Source organism: Eucyclogobius newberryi, unplaced genomic scaffold, assembly GCF_026437365.1.
Source record: "Eucyclogobius newberryi isolate DKJ021-1_F unplaced genomic scaffold, fEucNew1.0.hap1 SCAF_12, whole genome shotgun sequence".
Lineage (NCBI taxonomy): Eukaryota > Metazoa > Chordata > Actinopteri > Gobiiformes > Gobiidae > Eucyclogobius > Eucyclogobius newberryi.
The window spans coordinates 10212349-10236420 of NW_027315746.1; the positions used below are offsets into that span (position 1 = coordinate 10212349).

At 42.8% G+C, this 24072-nt stretch overlaps 1 protein-coding gene across 14 annotated transcripts in view; it reads left to right on the plus strand.

The window, feature by feature from the left end:
- LOC140356045 (receptor-type tyrosine-protein phosphatase F-like) overlaps positions 1–24072 on the plus strand; it is a 308485-nt gene that overhangs the window by 88083 nt on the left and 196330 nt on the right. For all 14 annotated transcript variants that reach the window (XM_072440741.1, XM_072440745.1, XM_072440750.1 and 11 more), the window contains one exon: positions 23460–23638. In XM_072440741.1, the coding sequence (XP_072296842.1) occupies positions 23530–23638 (109 nt within the window). In that variant the 5' untranslated portion in view covers positions 23460–23529. The remainder of the gene's footprint in view (positions 1–23459; positions 23639–24072) is intronic.

The window sequence follows — 24072 nt, forward strand, 5'->3', positions numbered from 1 at the left end:
ACATACATTTCCTTTTCGCTAAAATGTCTTTCCATTACACACCCGGTCTCATTCAAATACACCTTTTTTTCTTTCGTGCAGTGAGTGTGCATGTGCTGCTTTTAGTAATGGCAGGTTTGAGTATTTGTTACGTGATGTTTTTCATTATCCGTTATATCACTGACGCCATGTAACAAACTGGACCAAGGAAAAAGCTCAATTTGATTTTTGAAGTTATCTACTTTGAGGTAGAAGAGCAGTTTTTCTCCAGTTTGCTGTCTGAATACTTGAGGTGGAGGTAATTGTCAGGTCCTTCTTTAAAATAAGACATTAAGTTTCCAGAGGCCTGATCTGTATGAATAAAGGATTAATAATACTACTTAAAAAAGAAAAGAAAAGGTGTTTGATCTGTTGAGTAATGATGCAGTGGCGTTTTAGAGTACACTTTGAATTAAAAGTAGGTAAATAAACATAATTACATGGAGCACTAAACTCTTTGCCTGACCTGCCAGCCCCGCCCACATTCTGTTCAAATGCGGAAGGGTCTGGAACCCGAGTCAGAGCCAATGAAGTCGTCGGACGTTAATCGCCCGACCCAATCCCAGGCGGAGGTTTTAACGCGTCACAATGAAGATACGGAAGTTGCTTTCCACCCCCGTTCCAAAACATTCAAGATGGCGGACCCGGCTCTTGACCCGGCTCGTGACCGAGTGTTTACTTCTGCTCTCGCTTCGGCTTGAACGATCAGGAAAGTATCAAATCCTTAAAAACAGAGCAAAAAACTGCGTTGAAGGCATTTCTGTTGAAAAAGGACTTTTTTGCCACTCTTCCAACTGGATTTGGAAACAGTTTAATCTATCAACGCGGAACACGCCTTGTTGACATGGGCTACGTAATATCCGGTTAAGCGTGTGGCGTTGTTTGCGACACTTCTGGGTTTATGTGATTGGTTCTGTCTCTGCTCTAAACTCCGCCCTCACACGGTTTTGTAAAGTAGTCTGTCAAAACATGTTGGGAACGGCTGGTCAGACAACTAAACTCTTGTAACTCGTGTTGGTTGGTTTATGTGTTCAATATGACTCCTGCTTTTACGATCGCTTCCAGTGCATTCCTCGCTGTGCTAACCCTTGCTAAATGCTAAATGCATCGTGTCGTTGCCAGCAGTACTTAATATGTAGTAAGTATTTCTTTCTCACCTTGTTCCTTCGACCTGGAAAGTGGATATTACTCTTCTTCCTGCCAAACTCCGGGGCCCCTCGCCTTGTTTTGGAGCGAAGATGGATGGAGATTCATTTGGGTTTCATTATAATGCCTGATTTATCTATAGTGCGGCTGAGGCTGTCGGACCACGGCGGAACCTGCGAGGATGCCGGGGGGCCGAGGCGTTGATGAAACATTCCTGTGTCTCCGGGGGGGGTGGTAGTCTCTGTGTGTGGAGGGGTCCGCTTGTTTAAACCAGGGGCCGAGAGGTGACAATGGAAGGAACTGTGGCCGAGGCTTCTGCAAACGGATTCTGAGAACAACTGCTCCTCTACAACTCTGTTCCGTCGTACTTATCAGACAGTTGTGTGTCATTAGTGACTAGCTATACTAATATTTATTGAATATTGCGCATCTGTTGAATTGGTTGCCAGGAAACGGACAGTACAGAGAAAAGTAATAGTACATAACACGTGTATAGTGCGTTTTGTGACACTCAAAAGTCACTTCACGGGTTCAGGACGGACCAAAGCACAGATGAAACGATAAGATGAGTTTTCAGTGAGAAGACCATTTCGAAACCGTATTGTTCGCACTATAAGGCGCACTTAAAAGCCTTTAATTTTCTCAAAAAACGACAGTGTGCCTTATAGTGTGGAAAATACGGTATATGTACATTTAAGAACATGATTATTATCTCTCAGAAGAAGATATTTTGGAATTGTGTTGGCTTTTTCTCTGACCAATCACTGCATAAGAAACGTTCTGGTTATTTTAGATACAGCAGTTTAGAGAAAGCAGCTTGGTTTGACTGTACGCTGCTAGAAAATGGCACTTAATAACTGATTAAGTGCAGTTTTTTTTGTTAATATCCGTGTTGTCTCTGTGAGTTCCCTCATGCAGCGAGCAAAAACAAAACACTTAAGATATGCTTAAAAGAAGATCTCAAAGTGCCGCGATGAGACGGAGATCATATATATTTGATGCAGCGTGTGGAGTATGGAGTACCCACTGCACCAGTCCCAAAACCGTTATCTGGATCTGTTCTTCAGCCCCGGCGATTACGCTCCACAACCTCGAGCGGGGACGCTGTCTGCCTAGTAATTTGACGGCTAATCCCCTGCCTCTTCCGTACAAATCTCTTTGCTGATAAAGGGGTTGCCTCTACATTACTAAACATGGGAGACTCGGATGCCGTCGCCACCAGTCAGGCCGGAGAACTGCTCAAAATCTAGTGAAATGGCAAAAGTGGGAATAAGTGGTTTAGTCGAGTGGGGTTTATGCAAAAATCACATTTGCTGGTTCAAATGTGACGGACAAATGTAGGCTTGACATGCTCTATTGTGGAATTGTTGGTATTTGATTTGGTAAAATGTAAAATGATCAAAATTGTGGTGCATATGGAATGAAAATGCATATGACCTGCACCATGCACGTAAAACTCACATCGTGTTTTTTGTGCCGCGTTCGTCTGGTGATCAAGCCAAAACATTGTGACAAAATAAAATTAGTGTTGCCCTTGTACAAAGACATCATAAAAGCATCTTAGGGCTGTCTGCATCTAACTTTCAAATGTTTTATTGACCACAAAAGGATGTAGGAAAGTAAGAAAACAGTTTGGGCTGCTGCAAGACAAGGCAAGTTTATTTGTAGAGCACATTTCCTACACAAGGCAATTCAAAGTGCTTCACACAACAGGAAAAATGCATTCAAATCACAAATAAATTACAGACCATATACTTAGCATTCCAGACTCTCTTTCTCATATTTATTTGACATTGCAGCATGACACGTGTCTCCGGGATGAACACATCACATTTAGATTGATTCTTTCCCATATCAGCGCACTATCTGCAAACTGCACACGTAACAAACCGTAGTACATGTCGTGTTAGTGAAGATGATTTTATTTTTCCCTTCACATTTTCATTGAAAGTCCACCTTTTTTTGCAATGCCCTGTGTCTATAACATATTGCCTGGACGCGTTGGTCGGAGCGATGATGGTTTTTATGGTGATGGGCAAGTGTCTCGGGAGCCTTTCGCCTCACGAAGAGCGCTGCCGTACAGTCGATTACGCATGCACATTCATTAGCTTTTTGACCCGGACGCGTTACCTTAATGATCTCAGCCGTACTGGCGCAACGGCTCACTTCAGAGGCTTCCACGGCTCCTCCGCGATGGGTTTGCACTGGGACGATTGGAAAGGTAGAAGCCCGTTATACACTGCAGGCCACAATCGGAAAGTTTATAATATACGGAATTATGTGACTAATCGCACTCAAGTGGTTACAATTAGCAAACCACAAAAGCAACATGATCTCCTCTGCCAACAACGCAATGTCATGTCTTAATCTGTTGAAAACTGGCTAACGCTGTAGTTTAGACCTCTACAAACACGAAAACCATTCTGTATTATGTGAGTTGCTGAATAAACCTCGATGCTAACTGATAACTTGGCATTTTCAAACATCTACTTCCAAGTGTATTGCTCAACACGCGGTAAGCCATCAACGGAGGTTTGTAATTGATTGAGAAATGAAAACGCTGTAATAATTCCTCAGGTTTAACTGGAACTGGGAGTTTTGCGTTTCAGGGGAAAACATAAAGAAGTCACCCGTCACGTCACAACAGATTATTACCTGGGAAAGCGTTGAAAGGTTTTCGAGAAAGTGGATTTGAGAGACAAGTGCAACTGTTTTGAAGTTTGAGACGGCGGACACGGAAGACATGGAGCGGGGTGACTGCAACGGGACGATAATTGGCTTCAACTTCTTCTTCTTCTGTCTGTCAAAATGAAGCAAGAGAGATCTCCAGAATAGTGACAATTGTCAAGTAAGAAAGTACTGTTGGAAAGACCTGACAGGGGCCCGCCACTGTCTTTTTGTTGTTGTACTGTCTAAATGTATCACCTCCTCTTCACATTCTTCAGTTTCAGTCGACGTCGATGCTGTTGTAGAGTTCCATAAAGCTAATTTTGTGTTTTTAGAATGGCATTTTTGTTATAAATTCATGTCAGAAGATAACTGAAACGAGATATCATCCACCCAATTCTTGCATTTCCCACTTAAAACTAGCAAAAAAACTAACAAATTCCTTTTTTATCTCCGGTCACGGTTTGCCACCTTTTGTCGGTCGCTCCCAGGAGACTCGCTAAAGAGCTAAAGTAAATCCAAAGTGACTTGTTAAACCTAAATATGCTCCTCCTGCCTTAACCGGAGCTGGCACGGCGGCATTAAAGCGGCCCATTGAGCGAGCGGGGCTTTATGACTGGCGCATTGGCGGTGATGGCTTTTCATTTGCGGACCTGACAGAAGCACTTTGGACGTCGTGGGGCCGATGCGGGGCCGTGAGTGACGTCCCGTCCCCCCGTCCCTGTACGCCGAGGGGACCGCCGCTCCCTTTAATCGCTGTCACACACTTAGATGGCGCGTCAGGAGGAATTTAGGGACGTCTTCTTTTTTGAGCACATCAGCGGTCGTGGCGGCGCAAATGGACTGGAGCGCAGAGGAGTTCAGCACTCGGGGGCAGATAGGTGGGCTTTTAGTGAGATTTGACAAACGTCCCCGCCATGTCTGGCTCTTTTCGTCTCCATATATTTTTTTGTGAGCGAGTCCAGGTCCTTTTTGAAACCTTATAATGCGATGTGTCAAAAGATGGCTGCTGGCTTCATGTTTCTGGCAAAGAGAGATATTTATATGTAGTTTTGACACAGAACAGGTTTGTACAAGAAAGTTACTGTATTAGTTATTATATGTGGGGTGTGATGTCAATTTAGCTATATCTGTATTAAAGTGGGTAGGACAGGTTTTTACGATTGGCTAATTTTGACTTTATTTGCTGTGTTTATACCTGTTGTAGATATAAATTATAGTTTTACACCAATCAAGTAGATATTTGTGGATAAAAGTTGAAAAATCTGTAGAAAATGTCAGAACACAGTAGTTACATCTCAATTCAAGGTTTATACATAATTTACACAAAATAAACTACTTTGTTGACATTCTAAACAGTAATTCAACAAAATAAAAGTGCTTTCATATATTTTCATTGTCAAATAGAAAAAAAAGTGCCACTAGATGAATTTGTTTTTGTTTTTTTCTCAGTGTTGCTCGGTCATTTCCTAGTGTGATGTCATCAATTGCAAACAGGAAGTGAAATATAATAAAATTCTGGAATAACATTTTTTTGAATTTTTAGCAACATTTGAAATATATAAAACTTAGTCGGCCAATCTGTTAGAGGCACTTTATCTACTACATGATTAAAACACACTGCCACCCCTGGACGAATGAGGAATTACACCACATTGTTGCCTTGGATTCACTTTGACGCATTTATACATCGCATGCATTATGAACAATGTCAAACAAATTAAGTGTGTTTTGCTTTCACCTCTTTTCCTCCAACCAGAGTCACAGCTTTCCCAGTTGAAAAAATTCCGTCGCTTATGAAATATTGACCTATTTTTCCCAATGATTTTCTTCACTTTTCTTGTGTGACTGTGACATCGGTCGCCTGAAACTAATAAGCGTCTTAAGGGTTTTTGTTTTTGTGGCAGGTTTTTTGTTTTTGTGGCAGTCGCATCCACACCACGGTATTAATAATCCACGTCGAGGCTTCTGCAGACGCCCCTGCCTGGACGTGTCCCGGTAAATGTGTACGTACAGTTTGCATACGTGTCCAGCGGCGGCTCACACTGCTGGTAATTGATAGTCTGGAGGCCGCCTCGGCTGCAGGTAGATCCTATCTATGCGGCTATATACCGTGTGTGGGAGAGGGTATAAATAAGTCTTCTGAGGACTACGCATTTCAGAATAACTAGGTGGATGCTGTGGGGGAAAGGGACGAGGCGAAGCGATAACACTGCGAGGAGACGGGTGGAACAGGCTACTTTCAATATGGGTGTCACAGGCTGCAAAAGACTCCCAAAACTACAGATATTTGGGCTCAATTATGTTTAAAGTGCATTTTTACAACTATTTATATGCGTTTATTTGTTGCAAAATGCATCTCTGCCGAAGAAATAGATTTGCAAAAAGTAGAACAGGATTTGTATGAGATTTTGATGTGTGATAATTAAGAAGAAAAACGGCATAGAAGAATTCCATTACTGCTGTCTAAGGAAAATAATGGAGTAGAATGTAAATAGGTCACGTATGAAGGGCTTTGTCGTACTTTTGCTCGAATGTGTCTTCTGGTTGGTGATTTCTGCTGTACAGTTTCCTTAGCTTTGTAACTAAAAACGGGATAAAATGGGATAAAACATTTGTAATTGTCTGTGTAGTTTGTACATCCATAGCACAGTCATATTACACAGCCCAGTGTTTGGGAATCTCCTCATTTCAACCATTCATATCTGACCAGGAATGTAGTTTCCATCAGAGTTTACAATGTTTTCGGGTGACATGATTCAGTTGTGCTGCTGTTGATTGCATCTTTAGGACACGTTTCTCTCCCCGTTTCTTCCATTGACCGGCTTCTGTCATGTTTGATTGGGCGACAGGCGGATTCAACCTTTTACAGTATCGTGGCGGATAGTTGTAGTAATCTCTTAAATACAGTATTAAAAAAAAGAGAGTTTTTAAAGACAAAAACGATCTTTGACACGGATGGTGAAGGTGCATCTGTCGAAACGCTTTGACTCGTCCCGTATAACAAAGAAAGGACTTTTACTTTATCACCAAACAGAAAAAACATGAAAAAGGCATCCAAAAGTTCATTTTTATACTACCGAGCATGGTCATTTTCACTCTCCACTGTCCACTGTTCCAGGAGGGGCGCCAGAAATTGCAAAGGGGTCGGAAAATTGGGTGTGGGAAACATAAACAACACAATTACCGTTTATTTGTTTGAAAAAAAACTGCTTCTTGTTGAGCATTTGTCCCGGCCACAGTCATAAACGAGGGGCATATACTGCATCTTGAAACTGACCATCACCCCAATGTCTGGAAGGCCCGTCGAGCTTCGGGCCAGAGAGGTCGGTCTCAGCGAGGGATTCATAATGAGGGCGTCTGGAGGAGTGCAGGTGGTCGTGTTGCCTCTCCCGCCTGTCAGTTAAAGCAGATCCCGGTGGTCAGCTGGGTAAAAAAACATAAAAAAATGGACTTACGCTCACAGCCGTGTCGAGCCTCTGTTCCTTACTCGTCCTGTCCATCAGTCTGCCCCTTCCAAGATGGAGGACGAGGCCGGATCTCCACAAAAGACCCCACTGCCCGGATACTTTCTCATTACCTGCGAGGTGGCGTGAGGTGAAGGAAGCAGAGAAAGTCTTCTGCATCAACCTCACTTCTGGTCAACTTCATGTGGGAAAAAGGCGCGGCTAATTTAACACAAACAAAACAAATTGCTTTTTCCGGTCCACGACAGGATTAAGAAGTTTGAAGGTTCAGCGCTCGACTCTGCTCCGGTGCGGGCGCCACGCCGTCGTTTATAAAGAGCAACGGCGAAATTATATTGGAGGTTTAATTGACTTGAATAAAAGTGTCCACACAGGAAATGAATAAACCGTGGGACCGAGGGACTGGTTGGTTTATGCGTCCGTAATGATTCTCGTGCAGAAGTAATGGCGAGGTCCGAGGTGGCTGAAGTTCCAGTTAGAAAAGTGACGGGGAAGTTGTGTTTTTGAACTGTTGGTATTGATATTTGAATAATCTATAGTGACAAAGTACAAGCTGGTTCGCTGTAGTGGCACACTTTTAATCCTTGTTTTTTAAGATAGGATGAACACAAACGTCTCCACTTATATTTGGCTTGTACAATTTTTTTTTTTTTCACAATCAGTTTAAGGTTAAGGATTAGGTTTAGGAACAGGTAGTTTGGTTTGGTGTTGTATATATGTATGTGTGTATATGTGTATGTCTGTAGGACCGCAGCAAATGATTATTTAAGTTGTCGTTTGTAGTTTTTTGTTAGGCAGCTTGTCAAAAAATGATTTCTACTGCACATTGGGGCATTTTAATACATTATTAAACAAAACCGAAATATATCTATCTCTTTATAAGATATTCCTTAATTGTCCCACATGGGGAAATATATAATAATGTCTCTCTTTTTTATGTGTTTTTAGTCTGTATAGTCAAGATAACAATGACAATAATAATCAAAAATATGAGCGATTTATGGTTTTATGGTTTTATAGAGGACTTGTCATGGTCAGTCCAGTTGTTTCAGCCCTGTGCTAGCACGGCACATACTATGTCTTTATTTCCCTAAGCTAACAGACCCATTAGTTTAAATCTTGCCACCTCTATCCTGTCGAGCTCTCCCCGTGTGCAGTATATCGCCCTCTTGTACGGTCTGTGAAATATGGGCTCCTGTATGGATGACCAGGGATCATTCTAATTTATCGCTCCATAGATGGCGATAGCTTTATGGGCATGCCGCACTTGTTTAATGAACACCGGCTAAAATGGGAGTTTTGCTGCCCTTTATCAACGTTAGCCTGCCCTTCTGCCGCCGGTCTCTTTTACATTTTAAATCCTCCGGCCCTCTGGAGAGCCATGGGGGATATATGGTTCCATCTGCTCCAACAGACCGGCCTGCGAGTGAGAGGGCTAGACTGACGGCTTATTAGAAGAAGCTGCCTCCTTTTTACCGGTTAGTCTGGGCTGAGAGGATCGGCGTCTGGATTCAGCAGAGGAGGGCTGGGGAAGTGCCAGGATTAGGACCTCGGGGGATCCTCCCTCTCCTCCACATTTGCAATGGTAACTAACCCGTGCTAAAGCTCTGCGGTCTTAAGGCACTCGGGGAGAGCAGCCGTCCTGGGGTTTTCTCTCTGCTGCCAAAGTCTTTTTTTGTTGTTGCTAAAAGGTGGTTTCCAAGAATAGCACACTGTTTTGTGAGTGCTGTTATACAATGTACGTTTCATACCCGCTTTTCCATTCATTGTGTTTTGGCCATGGTATTGTTTCAATAAGCACTTTTATACTTCTTATTTTGCTGCTTAGAATCCAGTTTTGAAGCCTTTCTTGTTGCTAACATAATTTCTTTAGAATTGTGCCATACCAGACCACTACAGTGTGAGATTAACTAACTTAACTGAGGTTGTTACCATGTTTCTGCCTCAAGTTTCAACTAAGATAAAGAGTAGGAGCTGTTAGTGCTAAACTCTGATGTTTAAAGTTTGATATTTTCCCCAAAAAGCGGATTGCATTGAACAACTTTTAGACTGTTTGCATGTAACTTTTGATCAATCTTCTCCAGTCTTATTCAGAACAGGAGCACCAACTTGCTTCTGCACACAAAAAATGCAGTTTCCCAGAATAACCTGCGTCTGTGTGCGGTTTTAAAATGTGCTCCGAAGCTCTTCTCTGGTTTCTAAATGGAGCCTTATGCTTTGTCTCAGCAGCAGCACCAGGTACAGTGTTTTAGTTTCCCACCACAAAGGCATGATTACACAGGAGGTGCTTTTCTAAGCCCTCTGTTAGTTAGTCTAACCCTTCCCTGTGTCAACACACTGCTCCTTGTACCTTGGACTCTTCTCGCACTATTATTACGGCCGGGGCTTCTAAACGGCTGCCACTGAACACCCTCCGAGGTATCGTAAGAAAGTAGCGTCCGTGAAAGCCACTTTGTCGTACATCTCGGTATAACGGCGGTAATGTGATAAGAGCTGTGTCTGAACATGCAGGTCCGACACGTACGCATCATCCACAAAGTGAGCAATTAAACGTCGTAGACCGAGAGCCGTCGGTTGAATTTTAACAAACCTCCCATTGCCAAAGCTCGCGCCGCCAGAATAAGTAAGCGAAAAAGTAGCTAGACTGAAACGGCTTGAATATTAATTTTGGACTTTTGAACTCAAACAAGTCTGCTTTACAATCTGCGTGTTTGGGAACAAATTGCTCTGAGTTTAGAGAGAGTTCGATCCCGTGAGAACTTCTCGTGGAACATTGGCTGTAATAAACGGTCTGAAGTAAACCAGATCCGATTAGCGTAATGTATAGAGCTTCTTTTTATGCTCAAATGTGGGTCAGTGTTGTTCGACTGCTCTCATGCTAGCATAACCCAGGGACACTTAATTTATTGACTTTCTTGGCTTATTTTTAATGAAGTCAAGTCACATTTCATTCCTAGTTTGTCATTTGACCACGTTATAGTTGATTATGTGTGTCATATGTGCCCATACTGTACATCATAGTTTTGTAGCCTCATAGTGTTGTATTTTGTCCTTTTTACTACATTTTCTATCTTAGATTTATTAAAATATTCTTTAGTTTAGTTGTTTGAAATGTTGACTGCACATTTTCATTATTCTGCTCTGGACTTTGAGCTGCAGCACTGACAATTTTCCCATTGTTGGACAAATAAAGTTCCTCTTATCTTATCTCGCCCTTAAATGACAGATTAGACTATTATGTGTATATGTCGCAGTCATCGGCACTTTACAGCTTACAAGTTTGACCACATAAACACAAGGAAAACTACTCGGCAGGCGGTCAAATTTCCCGAAATATCCTCGTCCGCGGGCTATATCTGTCGCCCATTGTGAACATTACTGAAGTGTTTTCCTTTGGTCCTATACACGGGCCCCAGGAAAGTCTCCACGCTGGCCTCTTGTGCGCTGATCCACGGCCCCGGCCTGTTACAGTGACTAATCCGGCCCGACACCAAGCTGATTTACAATGCCCCCCTACCCTAAGCGCCGACTCACTGCAGTTAATTGATTTAGAACAGTGGAGACACCTGCTGAATGCTAGGAATCCTTCCACGTCGCCCCTGCTATACTCGGTTACACGCCACGAAATGTGCAGTACTTTTGTAAATATCCAGATGTATCAAGGTCACGATCTAGTGCTATGCAAATGTGGCTCGGTAGTATTTGAATTGCGATTTGGAGCGGAGATAAAGCTCTCACGCCATTTGATATTTGAATAGAGTATGTTTAGATAATGGGGTGTACTTTGAAGGACAGTGCAGCCTTGTTGTGACATTTTGGCCCATGTTGAGTTGTTTTGTCGATTTTTCTGTGATCAAAATGGTCAGAATTTCCCTTATTAGTGTACGAAGTGACTAGAAATACTAATTATTAAGTTTAGCCTATACTTATGAGTCTGAAAATGCTTACTTCACTTTCGTTGACTGTTTTTATCATTCTGAAACTTTGTCCTCTCAAATTTAAATCCGTCAATAATCGTAAATTGCCGTAAACTCGTTTCCTCTCGCATCAATCGCGGCGCCAAACTTAGATTCCGATGACATCTCTATTTATTGCTCAGTCCTAAGTTATTACTGTAAAAATCCCGCGCCTTTATTCATAATTCATGCACTTCCCCGTCTCTCCAGCAGCAGCAGCGGTGATGGAAAAGTCCCAAACAGCAGTTGCGCGTTTGTCTTATTGATCTGCAGAAGCTTCTCACATGCCTTCACTCTGTTTGCCTTTGCACTGGCTCAGACCGTGCTCGGTGCTGAAGGAGGGGACCCTAAGGACCGGGGGGAGAGGGCGGGGAGGGGGGCGGTTTAAGAAGTCCTCCGCGTGCCTGCGTATATATGTGTGTGTGTGTGTGTGTGTGTGCGCCTTCTGTGCCGCCTGCCTAGTCATTTTATGGCGCCATCTGTCCACAAGTAAACCGTCAAGTGGCGACGTCGCAGCTCATCTTTCCTCGCCTCGCCTGTGTGTTTCTGTTTTATATATGTGAGCGCATCTGCTGTCGAGAAAGAGCCGCTGTTGACAATTTAATGTTTGGCCGTTGTCGCAAAATCATACTTCATTATGTTGTAATTCATATAAAACCCACAACAAACGAGCATTTCAAGTTTTAAAAGTAGAACAGGGCCAGTCGCTGCTCGGAGACATCTTGAATGCGGCACAAAGCCGTGTTTTATCAGGGTTTGTTTTATCTGGGGCCCGGGCTGTTTGAAATTGCAGCTTGGCCCAGTTGTAACAGCGACATATTATTACAATTGTTCAAAGGGAATAAAAAGCAAGAGAAAGAGAAAGCAAGAAATCAGGAGTGTGAAAGACAATCAGACATGAGGACACGAGGATGAATCATCAGAAGGAGATTTTAAACACTCTGAATTCAAACCAGTGGATGCCTAAAATATTAAATTTGGTTTCTGAGTCATACTGGTCATTTCGGACATTAGTCCAGAGTATGAAATGCAGTTGCAAGTGTGAAAATAACAAATAATATCACATATGAGTATAAGTATAAGTCGCACCCCAGGCCAAAACTATGAAAAAAGGCGCGGAAAATAGTCCAGAAAATACGGCATATTGGTTGAAATTGTACATATAGGCTATAAGTGCATAGCCAGTCCATCTTAACACCCCGGTTCTCAGCCTGTTATCAAAATGTGAAATCCGCTCTGCCACCGTCTACTTCAACCGCATGTTCTTCGTGCTCCACACTAAAGAGACGGCCTTGGTTGTCTCTTTGTAACGTCCTCAGTTTCCAAGACAGCGGCGTAGGGGTAGTCAAATAAAAGCTAGAGTGGCTGCTTTAGCTCTGATTTTGAGACCGATGACTTTAAAGTGCACGGCGTCTGAGAAACAAGCGCTTGCCTCAACGAACAGCTTAACAATACTCCATTAGCATTTTCCATATACATTATACCCGGACGATTGGCCCAGGTATAGGCCGCGCTCTTGCTTTTATTTGATGAACGTCCGTTTAACATTGACTGCGCTATTTTGATTTATTGCCGGCCCCTTTTGCCCGGCCGATTGTAGCGGCGGGCGGGGGCCATTTTCCCCTTGCACTGCAACTCGACAACGCCAATAATCACTCCTCGATAAATTCAAATGGAAGTGGCACTCTGCTATGTCTCTCCTATACTCGGCCCCGTAATACTTGCCCCCGTAATACATATCACCTTTCATTCCCCGGATTGATTTGCAACCGAAAAGATTGGTGGCCCCTCCCAGCGCCGGCTGTAAATCCCGAGCGGCTCCAGCAGCAATTTATGACACCGGCCCCAGTTTGTTAAATGTTCAGTCAAGCGAGCTAAATGCTAATCGACTTCTAGCGCGATATGAGCGGCCGCGCTATTGAGACACAGTGCGACGGCAGCAGCAGCGGCGGCGGCGGCGTTTGGGCTCGTGCGTCACAGTTTGCATCACGGCCGGAAAGTCGTGGTCTTATTTTTGGAGATGTTGTAAACGTCCGCGTAGATGGACTGTTTCAATTTGTCTACATCTGCGTCATCCCCCTCGCCGTCCCTCCTCCCCGAGCGCTTTGCCTGTTGTGATTGACGACCTGTGTGCTTCCACGCTATAGGTCACAATAAAAAGGGCTCTACTCAAGGCAAAGATCTCCCAGTCTTCCAGGTTGTAAAGCGTTAACAATTAACTCCACGGAATCAGCTTGTAAACCCAACTGCTGTAAAACTCAATAGGTCACAGGACATTAGTCTTTGTTAGCTGGGGCGCCTGAAAAGAAGACATGCGCCATCAAGTCGCCCGGTACAGCGAGCCCTGAAAACCTCATTTGGTTACTTTACACTTTCAATTTTTACAACGCTGCCCCAGAAAGCCAAAGAGCAGAAGCTGTGCCAACGTCGCCACCTTTACGGCCTCATCTGCCTTTTTTACAGTTCAACTTTACTCTCCTTACTCTACTAGCTCAATGTGATCAAGTACATTAAGCGACGTCGTACAGTAAATCGAACAACAGCGTGTGTCTTGTTTCGGTTTGTTTAATCTATAAATAACACTGTCATGTTCACGTGCTAAACGCTGAAATCACACATTTGGGTTGCGCATGCTTTGAATACTCAGCCGGTAATAAAAATGGCACAAACCTTCGTGGCAATAGTGCGAGTACATATCTGGGGGCGTTTTGATTGGACATGACCCTCGTAAAATGAAGTCGTCGACAGCTTTCGTAGAATCAAAGAGAAGTGAACCGTTAACTATACTTGAGACAATCTGCACAGCAACTAATACTTGCAATATACGAAGGTTTTGGCTGGAATACATAAGTTGCCTGTCTAGTCATGTTCATGTATTTTGAAAAGTGGGTCAGCAGAGAGAGCGACTGAACTTCCCTCAGATCAATCGCGAGCACATATATATTTCACGTCGGGGCGATGTTGCATAATGAAGTTCCGTGTGCGCGTTGGTCGGTATTGCCGTGTGGAAATTCAAATTCTCACTATGACCTGATTCAGCCGCTCTAAATGAATTAACGTTTGCTTTGTACGGCGTTTTTGTTTTCTACATCGTTTTATCGTGTTTTAATGGCACGTTTAATTCGCTTTTTTTTTAAGGCATTATGAGTCGAGGATCCTAACAAGACTGCTGTGTGTTCTCAGCGCTCTGTCCTGGGCTGAAATCCATTAGGGCCAAATGTCTTGATGCTGCACTTTGGCTCGCTGGGGCAGAATATGAGTCTCCTTAGCTCTCAGCCCCGCCTCTCCCGGGACCCTGTGGTATAATGGTCACTGCCGGAGTAGGGGGAAAGTGTCAGGGTTCACTTTCTGGACCACTCCGGCGAAAACTAATCAGCGGCCAAAAGGCGTCTGTGGAAACGCAGCTCTTAACTGTGTTTACGGGGCCTTTGCCTGCCTCGGCCTGCCCGCCCGCCCCCCTACAGAGCCGGGAGTGGGACCGTGATTAGCCCCCCTGAACGCAGACAGTTGTATATCACCACCCCGTCCCGCCAACACCTCCCTCGGCTTTAGGGGACGACCCTGTAAAATGGAGAGTGGCCAGGAACAATGGGGCAGAGCTGCTGGGGAGATGATACCTGCAGTTAAGCGTAATAGTAGTGTTTACTCAGGCTTTGCACGCTCCCCCCCATCAGCGGCAAGACTACTATTTACCTATAAATAATGGGTTTGTCTTCTCATTTACTAACCACATGGCTTTTGGACCGCAAAGACACATTTTGTTACTAGAACGATTACATTTTGACTTCTGTCTGTTGTGTTTTAATATCACAGATAGTCATTTAAAAGGTGCATGTACTATGTGAAGAGAACCTGTATACTCTTGTGTAAAGGATATATAAAGACAATTAAAACATCTAACATTTTAGAACCGTTCAACACAATACATCTCTACTGTTACTAGTTACTCCATCGATCTTTTATGTTAGATTAGATCAGCCATTATTGTCTCCTTTATGGATGAATACATTTTAGATGCAAAACCCCCACAATAACGTACATAGACAGTCCAATCACCACACAATTCCAACTCGGTGGTGGCAGTTACTATGCCAACCTGACAACATGCATAACAGTAAGATTATCCTACACACATTTTGAATGAATTGAAGCTTTCAATAACTCCCTGCACCACGCGTTCAGTATTTTTGCTATATACATTTTCTTTAGGCTGTAAAAATGGGCCGTGAGTGGGTTGAATTCGAACAGTGCTGTTTGGGGGCCGATCCTACCTGTAGTTAGTTTAATGCTAGTGTTTACTCAGCCTGTGTGCACTCTCTCTCTCTCTTATTGTCTGTTTGTGACTTCTGTATGGGTGGCCGCTCCTTTGCCACACACACGTCAGACACGCAACACCGCAAGCCATGTGCGCCTATCCTGTTAGGTGCACGGCGAGCTAGCCTGCCCTCCCCCCGCCGCCGTCGGAAAGACGCTTTGTCCTCCACAGTTAGCCGACTTTGCTGTTTACATCCCATTGTTCTCATGTTAATTACCTCCCCAAGCTCTTAAGCACCCACCTCCCTGACAGGGCCCAGTGTCTCCTAGTACAGTAAGTCTTGGATAGCAATGAGCTGTTCCTCCTCAGACCCCCTACAGCACGACTTAAGTTACACAAGTGTCAATATACTTCCATCGCAGTGAATGGTTAAGAAGTGCAAAGAGACGTGTATTTAAGTCACCTCAACTCGGCATAAGTAAAGCTAACGTATGTGGACGTAGCATTACAAAAGTTATTCTGCTAATTACGTTGCGATAGCAGATGCCAAAATAATTAGGACGTTCCATAAATATAAATGGTTGCTATTAATGTCTGGCGGCAATTAAAATGTCATAGTTTGTCACTTGTTTTAATTACTCAGAAAATAACTAGCAAAGCGTGCCAGTTATCAAACTCTACACATCTACGCACGGCGCGGGGGGGACGTTTTATTCAAGAAAGACACCGTTTCCAAAGCTAGACAAATTGTACGCGTCACGATTGCGCGTATTTCCCCACATGAAACGACGCACACAGCTTCCATTGTCTCCCACGGCTATCTTTTCGCATACCGATTGTTGATATTAAACTGTTTTTGATGCTTTCGGTCGAAACGGGGAACTACTATGGAATTCCCCCATCTTTCTTGTGGCCTTTAGTCACGCTCATCAGTAAATCAGATTTTCTAACGATCAATACAAGGGGTACAGTAATCCCTCTACTTTGTGCGTGCCGGCGTGCTGGGGCCGGGGCGGCGAAGTGGCTGGTGCATGGAGGCCTTAAAGAACAAAAGCGTAATCGAGTTACTTAGCATATTGTGTCTGGCGAATGACGCGACCGTCCCGGACAATATGGCCGAATGACGTACTTTGTCATTCTCGCTCATGGAGTATTAGATTAGTTGCGTGCTGCAGCTTCAATGTATTAATTAAGATCATGCGTTTGAGATAGTTAATTGACCATGATAAATTATTCTGATTGCTAATTGGGACTTCTCGCTGTAATCTGGGCGAGCATTGTAGGCATAATTGACCGACTCTTTTCTTGCCCTTTCTTGCCATCGTCAGAAATAACACTACGGCAATTACATCGTTACAGAGATAGAAGACGGCTCATACACGGGGCCCTCTGTGTGACGGGGGCGGCTGAGGAGAATGAAACTAAACAGAAATGGGCCCATTCACTTTCAAAGAACCCAACCAGGCCTTGTCATCTTCCTCCCGAAGCAATTACGCCAGTTCAATTCAAGTTTATGTCCAATGTGTATCTGTACAGTGCAAAAAAAACACATTTGCATATACTTATAATTGCAGTATGGACTGGTATGACTGTCATTTCGGAGTGATCTTTGAAAAAAGCGTACAGATTCCAGTACTAGGCCTTTTATTTGATACTAATGCATATAACAACTTCAATGTACTGTCAGCGCTGCCTCTTAGTATAGTACAGTTTCTTAAAATAACTCATTTTATTCTTCATTTTGCATTTTGCAGCATTAGCTCCGTGTGCTGTTCACTTCAGCCTTTGTCTCTTTGCCCCTCAGCCTGAACTTTCAGCTTTTATTCATTACATTGGCGTTTTTTTAATCACAGTTCACTCTGCGCCAATCACGTGACTGTAATATACACCCCAAACCCTCACAATCTGTACCAAAAAGTGCACCTCTAGTCGTCACGCAGCGTCCACTGGGAGGCACCGCTCGGCAACACGGGGAAAAAATAAGTCGCAAAAAAAAGAGAAAAGAATAAAGCTGTGCCTCTGAATTTGTCTCATTGAAGATGAAAAGCATCTGCCTCTCACTGGCATCTGCTGTGAAAGATATCCTCACACTGCCACGGGTAGAGGACGGCAACAAACCGACTCGCTCTCCAGCTGTCTATCCGTCTCACTCACTCGCTCGGCGTAGTGCGACGCAAAAAATCACAGTCAAACAAATGTGATAGCCAGCAAATTTAATACGACTTTTACTCATTTGGGGCATTAACTTTACATGAAACTAGGACGCGGCTTTTTCTCTTTTTGTTTCCAGAAACGGGGGCTGGCAGATCTTTCTTTTGGCACCTTGAGCGATGTACTCTCGCTTGTTTTCCTTCCTAACTGCGAGAAGCTTAAGACAACAATGGCGTTCTCATTATCAGCGAGGGGGGGAAAAGGCACAGTGGGGCGCTCACGTTTTTTTTTTTTTTTCCCGCACTGATTTGATGTGTGTATTTTCAAAGACACAGCCAGGCAGGGAGGAGCATTATGTAGCTCAATACGATCCAGCTTGAACTTTCACTCAAGACAATCGAAGATGAACCGTGTTTTGAAATCCCTTTTTACGCGTTGGGCAAACCTGTCGAGGTGTAAAGCCCGGAGGCGCTTTCCCATTAGCGACGATGCCGTGACGAGCGTGAGTCGTCGATGACACCTGTCTGCCGACTGCTCAGGTGAGTTACCGTAGGAGTGAGTCACGCGTTTTATCACGTTGAGTCATCCGCAAACACGGCTCGTCCTCGGCCCGAAGTGAAGTTTAGTCAACTCGGCTGCCGATGATGTTGAAATCCCTCACAAAGTAGGGCACAGACTATCGGCGTCATGTTTATTTCTATTTGCAACTTCAAGTGCTTTTGCTCAGCCTTGAAGTTTTAACTTTATGCTTTGAAAGAGTTGGTGGAGTCTTTTGTTACTAACGACAATGAGAATAGGAAACGACGCCAATGTCACTTACTTAGTCGTAGTCTAATAAATATTACAATATGTGTTGGCCTTCAATAAATATGTACTTAACCACGTCAATAACTTGTGATAAATGGTTTATAGTAGGTTTATGTCGATACGATATCATGAAAAATAAGTAGGATTGTTTGTCGAGCTTGTCAGTGTTACTTTTCCAATATACTGAAGTCTTAAATCACTGCATACTGGTACATCTCATTTCATTTCACCCCCAAAAAGACTCTCAATAACCCAGTTTTATTCAAATGATCATATGAATAAACAAACATGTCTCTGGTAAAGGATTAACAGTTCACATCTGCCCCGGCATATTCCCCCCTTCTCTTTTCTGCTCCACGCATGCCGCACATCTGATTGTAATCAAATATTTCAAATTGATTGAATAACTGATCCAATTACGCCGGCCGCTTTGGATAAAACACAGACAGAAACTTGATAAACTCCTGACCGCGCCGCATTTTCCATATATGTCACCCAGACAGTTATTGGCTTAATGAATAAATGAATTGCATTAACTGTTGACAAATAGACACGGGCCCAAATATTAATAGCTGCTTAATGGAGAGTCCAATCCTACATCAAGTCTAATTCTGCTCCATTTCAGTTCTCATTTGCAGCAGTGATGTGATGGGAAACTGTACACGTAGCGCACCAGTAGCACTATATTTAGCTTTTTATGACCACACATTTTGCCTTACTTTTCCCCTGAGCTACACAAAACTTTCAAATGTAGCCTTCTCGGATCTCCAGCCTTATGTTTTTCTTGGTTTGAAGGTTTTTTTTTGCAAAGAGGGTGGTCTGCGAGGTGCCTGAACTTTTTCTTCTACATATTTTTTTTTCCATACAGTTTCCACACTATGTAGGTACGCAGCTGCCCATTACTCAAAGACTGAGAATGGAAGTTTTCCTGCACCAGATACTTGGGGCATTGTTTTGCTGACAGTCTAACTTATGTACCCAGTGAAAGAGCGAAGCTGACCGGCCACCCAGCCAGCCCTAAGCTCTTTTGTGTTCTTTTAATAGTGCCTGTGTGTCTTCTCCCCTCTTCTATTTTTTTAACATACAGTTTTTATTTATTTATTATTGATTATTTATCCAAGTTATCATTATTATTATTGTTATCATTATCGTTATTTTTATTCATTGTATCTATTTGATCTATTTTGTTTATTTTGTTCTTTTTATGTGTTTTATTTTATTTGTATTTATTTATTATTTTGTATTGTATTTTATTTTGTTTTATTTTGTTTATTTTGTTCATTTTATTTGTTTTATTTGTATTTATTTATTATTTGTATTATATTTAATAATTTATTTGTATTTATTTTATTTTATTTATTTAATTTAATTTTTATTTTATTTTATTTATATTTATTTATTATATTTTATTATTTTTTATAACAAACATCAGCGGTCACTGTTGTCCACGCACCTCGGTGCACTGGCAGAGGAAGTAAGCAGGTTTCTGATTGATTTCTTGTGTAAGCTCACTCCAGCCGAAAAGCCCTTGACACAAAAGCGCGGCTTATACCTCAAAACCTCCTCCAACTTTTCGGATTTTATTTCATCTTTGGCCCCTCACTTTTTGAAGTTTTCCTGGAACCCTCGCTTAACTGTATCAACAGAGATGTCTGGCCTTAACCACGCCGCGATTACTCACCGCAGATGGCCACTGGGCACGAGCGTAAGGATAAGAAATGCGGTTAGCGGCTCATGTGGATGCTCATTTTGTTTATAATGGCTTTAGACATTACAACTGCGGGCTACGGCCGACACGGGCTCGTATATCAAAGCCTTATCACTGAGGCTTAGTCATTTCCTAAACAAAATCCCATTTGTGCCCAGACATTATTTTTATTTGCTGTATTTTCTGTTGTTGAGTACATATGTTCAACAATTCCTTATCTAGCTATGGCGTTCGGATGCTATTATGCTAGATCTGTAAGCAAGTGACGATTAGCAAGGCATTACCGTATTTTCCTTTTTTTTCCCCATAGTTTTGGCCGGGGTGAGACTTATACTTTGGTTTATACTTATACTTATACTCCGGAGCGACTTATATGTGATATTATTTGTTATTTTCACACTTGCAATCCTCATGTGCGACTTATATGTTTTTTTTTTCTTCTCTATTGTGCATTTTTTGGGCTGGTGAGACTTATACTCATACTTATACTTATACTCAAATACGGTACTTATGGTTTAGATGTCATATTTCTCTTAATGCATTTATTGAAACCATCTTCTGTGGCTTTTGACCCATTTTTTTTGTATATTTGTGTTTTTTTGTATGCAAGACTAGACATGGCTTTAGAAAATAACTTCATTTCATTCGTTCATTTCCTTTTCCTGTCTCATCCTGAAAGGTCATGGGTCGCAAGTGCCCATCCCAGTAACTCTGAGCCCGGGGCCGTGTACTTCCTGGACAATCCCCGTTTGTATTACAGCAAAGCATCGGGTCATTCTACATTTAGCAGTAAAGATTGTGTGTCTTTGGACAGATGTGATTGCTTGTACCTACATCCGTCTTACCCTGAATAATAGAGTAATAATAATAAATGGAGCTGTTTGATTTGATGATAACGGACTGTAGCAATTGCGATTAGATTTACGATGCTTTTTTTGATGATCGGAGAACTCTTCAAAGCTCACTTTTTAAACGCATCCAGGAGAATTGACAAAAAAGACTGAAATATAAACTGAAAACATGTGTCTTTCAGAACACGTTTCTACAGATTTAAACTAGAGGGATTGCAACGTTTATGCTGAATAAGACAGTGATTTTGTTTGTTTGTGGAGGAAACTGCAGTTCACAATTGGAAAAGATACAATTGGCAATCTTACAGGTAAACTTTGGTTTTAAGATTGCGAACCGTGTTTATAATCTTTATTACCAGAACTGCAAGTACTGTATTTTCCGGACTATAAGTCGCACCATCCAAAAAATGCATCATAGAGAAGAAAAAAACATCGCACTGGAGTATGAAATGCGGTTGAAAGTGTGAAAATAACAAATAATATCACATATAAGTCGCTCCGGAGTATAAGTATATAAGTATAAATATAAGTGGTGTGACTTATAGTCGGAAAACTACGGTATTTTACCTGAAATGATGAGCTTCTGGTCAGTTTCCAGTGGATACATCACGTCTCTTTGTTGCTAACTCGGGCTCATCTACATTGTTTCAGCAGTGTGCAATATCCCTTTTCAAATCAGTAAACACAATCATAAAATAAACACGACCAGCACAAAACGGACAAAAGAAGGACCCCCAATACATTCAAAGATCTAACCGGATTAAAAAGGCCAGTCTAATACCATTATCATTGGCTCTTCATATTCACTCGTGTGGGCCCTTTGCCAATTTGCGCTTGACTCTGGTTCAAGTGCCTCCATCCGCCGGCTCAGACAATGAAGCCGTCCCCTTCTCTATTCATGGACATTTCAGTTTAATTTGTGTGGCACCTGCTTTGTCACTCCCGGTGGGCGATGTGGGTGGGGTGGGGTGGGTGGGGGGGGCGCGTGTTGTCTTGTTAACCGTTTATCTATGTACGCATGTCGTCGATGTATGAGATCATGGTACTTTGGCTAATTCGTGCCCATCTGGAAGACGGCGTTTCAATTTCTTAATGGGGCGACGTTAGTAAAAGGGGGGGGTCCCTCGGGGAGTCGAGTCGGTCCTTTGGGGGTTTTTGATCTCATCCCCGTGGTGCAAGGCTTAATCCTCTGCGCTGACCTCTTCTTTGTTTCTAAGAGCCCGTTTTTAGTGGCACTGTAGTGGATTGGTTTGTCTGTCGTCTGCGTCGGCTTAAGCCAGAAGGACGATTTTGTTGATGGTATTTTCGGCTCATTTTTGTTACTAAGCTACAATTTCAGATTCTGATGTTTGAGGTCTGGACTCTAATATTCATTTAGAATAGTTGGCAAAAGAAAAACTCATCCAAGTACCGTATTTTCCGGACTATTTTTCATAGTTTTGGCCGGGGTGCGACTTATACTTGTATTTATACTTATATACTTATACTCCGGAGTGACTTGTATGTGATATAATTTGTTATTTTCACACTTGCATCTGCATTTCATACTCCAGTGCGACTTATACATGTTTTTTCTTCTCTATTATGCATTTTTTGGCTGATGCGACTTATACTCCGGTGTGACTTATAGTCCGGAAAATACAGTAGTTGTTTCAGTTCTTCTGACGCGAAACAAAACACAAAACGTTTTACGACAGCATAAGATTGTACATGTTTCATGGATAATCTGGACTTTGAAAAATTAGACTCTAATTTAGTTAGATTCAGTTAAAAAGTCTTTGTATTTTTTTAATATAATGTAGATACTTTTTTTCCTCAGACATGTTTACCGTATTTTCCGGAGTATAAGTCGCACCAGCCAATAAATGCATAATGGATAAGAAAAAAACATAAGTTACACATGTGAAAATAACAAATAATATCACATACAAGTTGCTCCGGAGTATAAGTATAAGTCCCACCTGGGCCAAAACTATGAAAAAAGGTGCAACTTATCGTCCAAAAATACGGTAATTCTAGTGTGACTCACAATTTTGCTCGATTCAACCCATGTTTTATTCTTTATATTCAGGTTTATTCCATTTCCTTAGCATTTGGACATGCCAGAATAACTGTAGTACAATATTAGACTCTTCTGAAGTGCATATTACCGTCTTTGGCCATTGCGACTTATCAAACCCACTGTCGGCCTCTCGTAGCACATCAGTAAAACCACCTCAGAAACAGACCCCACAGGATTCCGTCTGTGAAACGGCGACCCCAAAACCATTTTCAAGTCTTTGCCGCCGCTCCCGTCTTTGTACACAAAACGCCGGCGTCTCCTCCGGCTTCCCCTTCGTTTGATATTTTCTTGCCGTGCCGCGTGATACAGCCGCCTCAAATATGCAAATGCACGTAGCGTTTGAATGCTAATGCTCTCTCCTGTTTCTCCAGGTGTTAGACTTTGATCCTCTCCGAGTGGGACGTGTCTAGCAGGGGGACCGCGGAGGACGCCGTGCCAACAATGGTGCCTAACAATCGCCCCGTCGCAGTGCCCCTCGCGACCAGGGGGGCGGCGCTGCTGCTACCGCTTCTTCTGCTCAGCTGCATGGTGCTCTCCTCTCTGGCCGACAGTAAGTACAACCCGCCGCCGCCGCCGTTCTCGTTTTTTTACAAATGTACAGCTGCGAAAGCATTTGTTACCACGACGGCGCTATTGTGACAAGCCAACGTGCTGTTCCTGTCGCCGAATCTCCATTGGTCACTCACACCATAGACTCATTAGAGGAGGACGAATACATTCACTAACTGATTATGTCCGAGCCGATATATTCAATATTATAATCCGTTGTAGTAGCTGTCCATCGCCGCTTCCAGCTGACTAATGCCTTCTACTTGTGTTCTGAGAGTTCGCACTTGTCTGTGATTGGTTAAATCGTCCCGTCACTCAGTTCTGAAGGAGCGTTAAGAAGAGCGGGTGGTGTAAAGTAGGAAACATAATTCTCTCGTTGGCGTCGAGCTGCGTTCAAAAGAAACGCTCTCTCTCCAGATTGGCATATCCACAGAG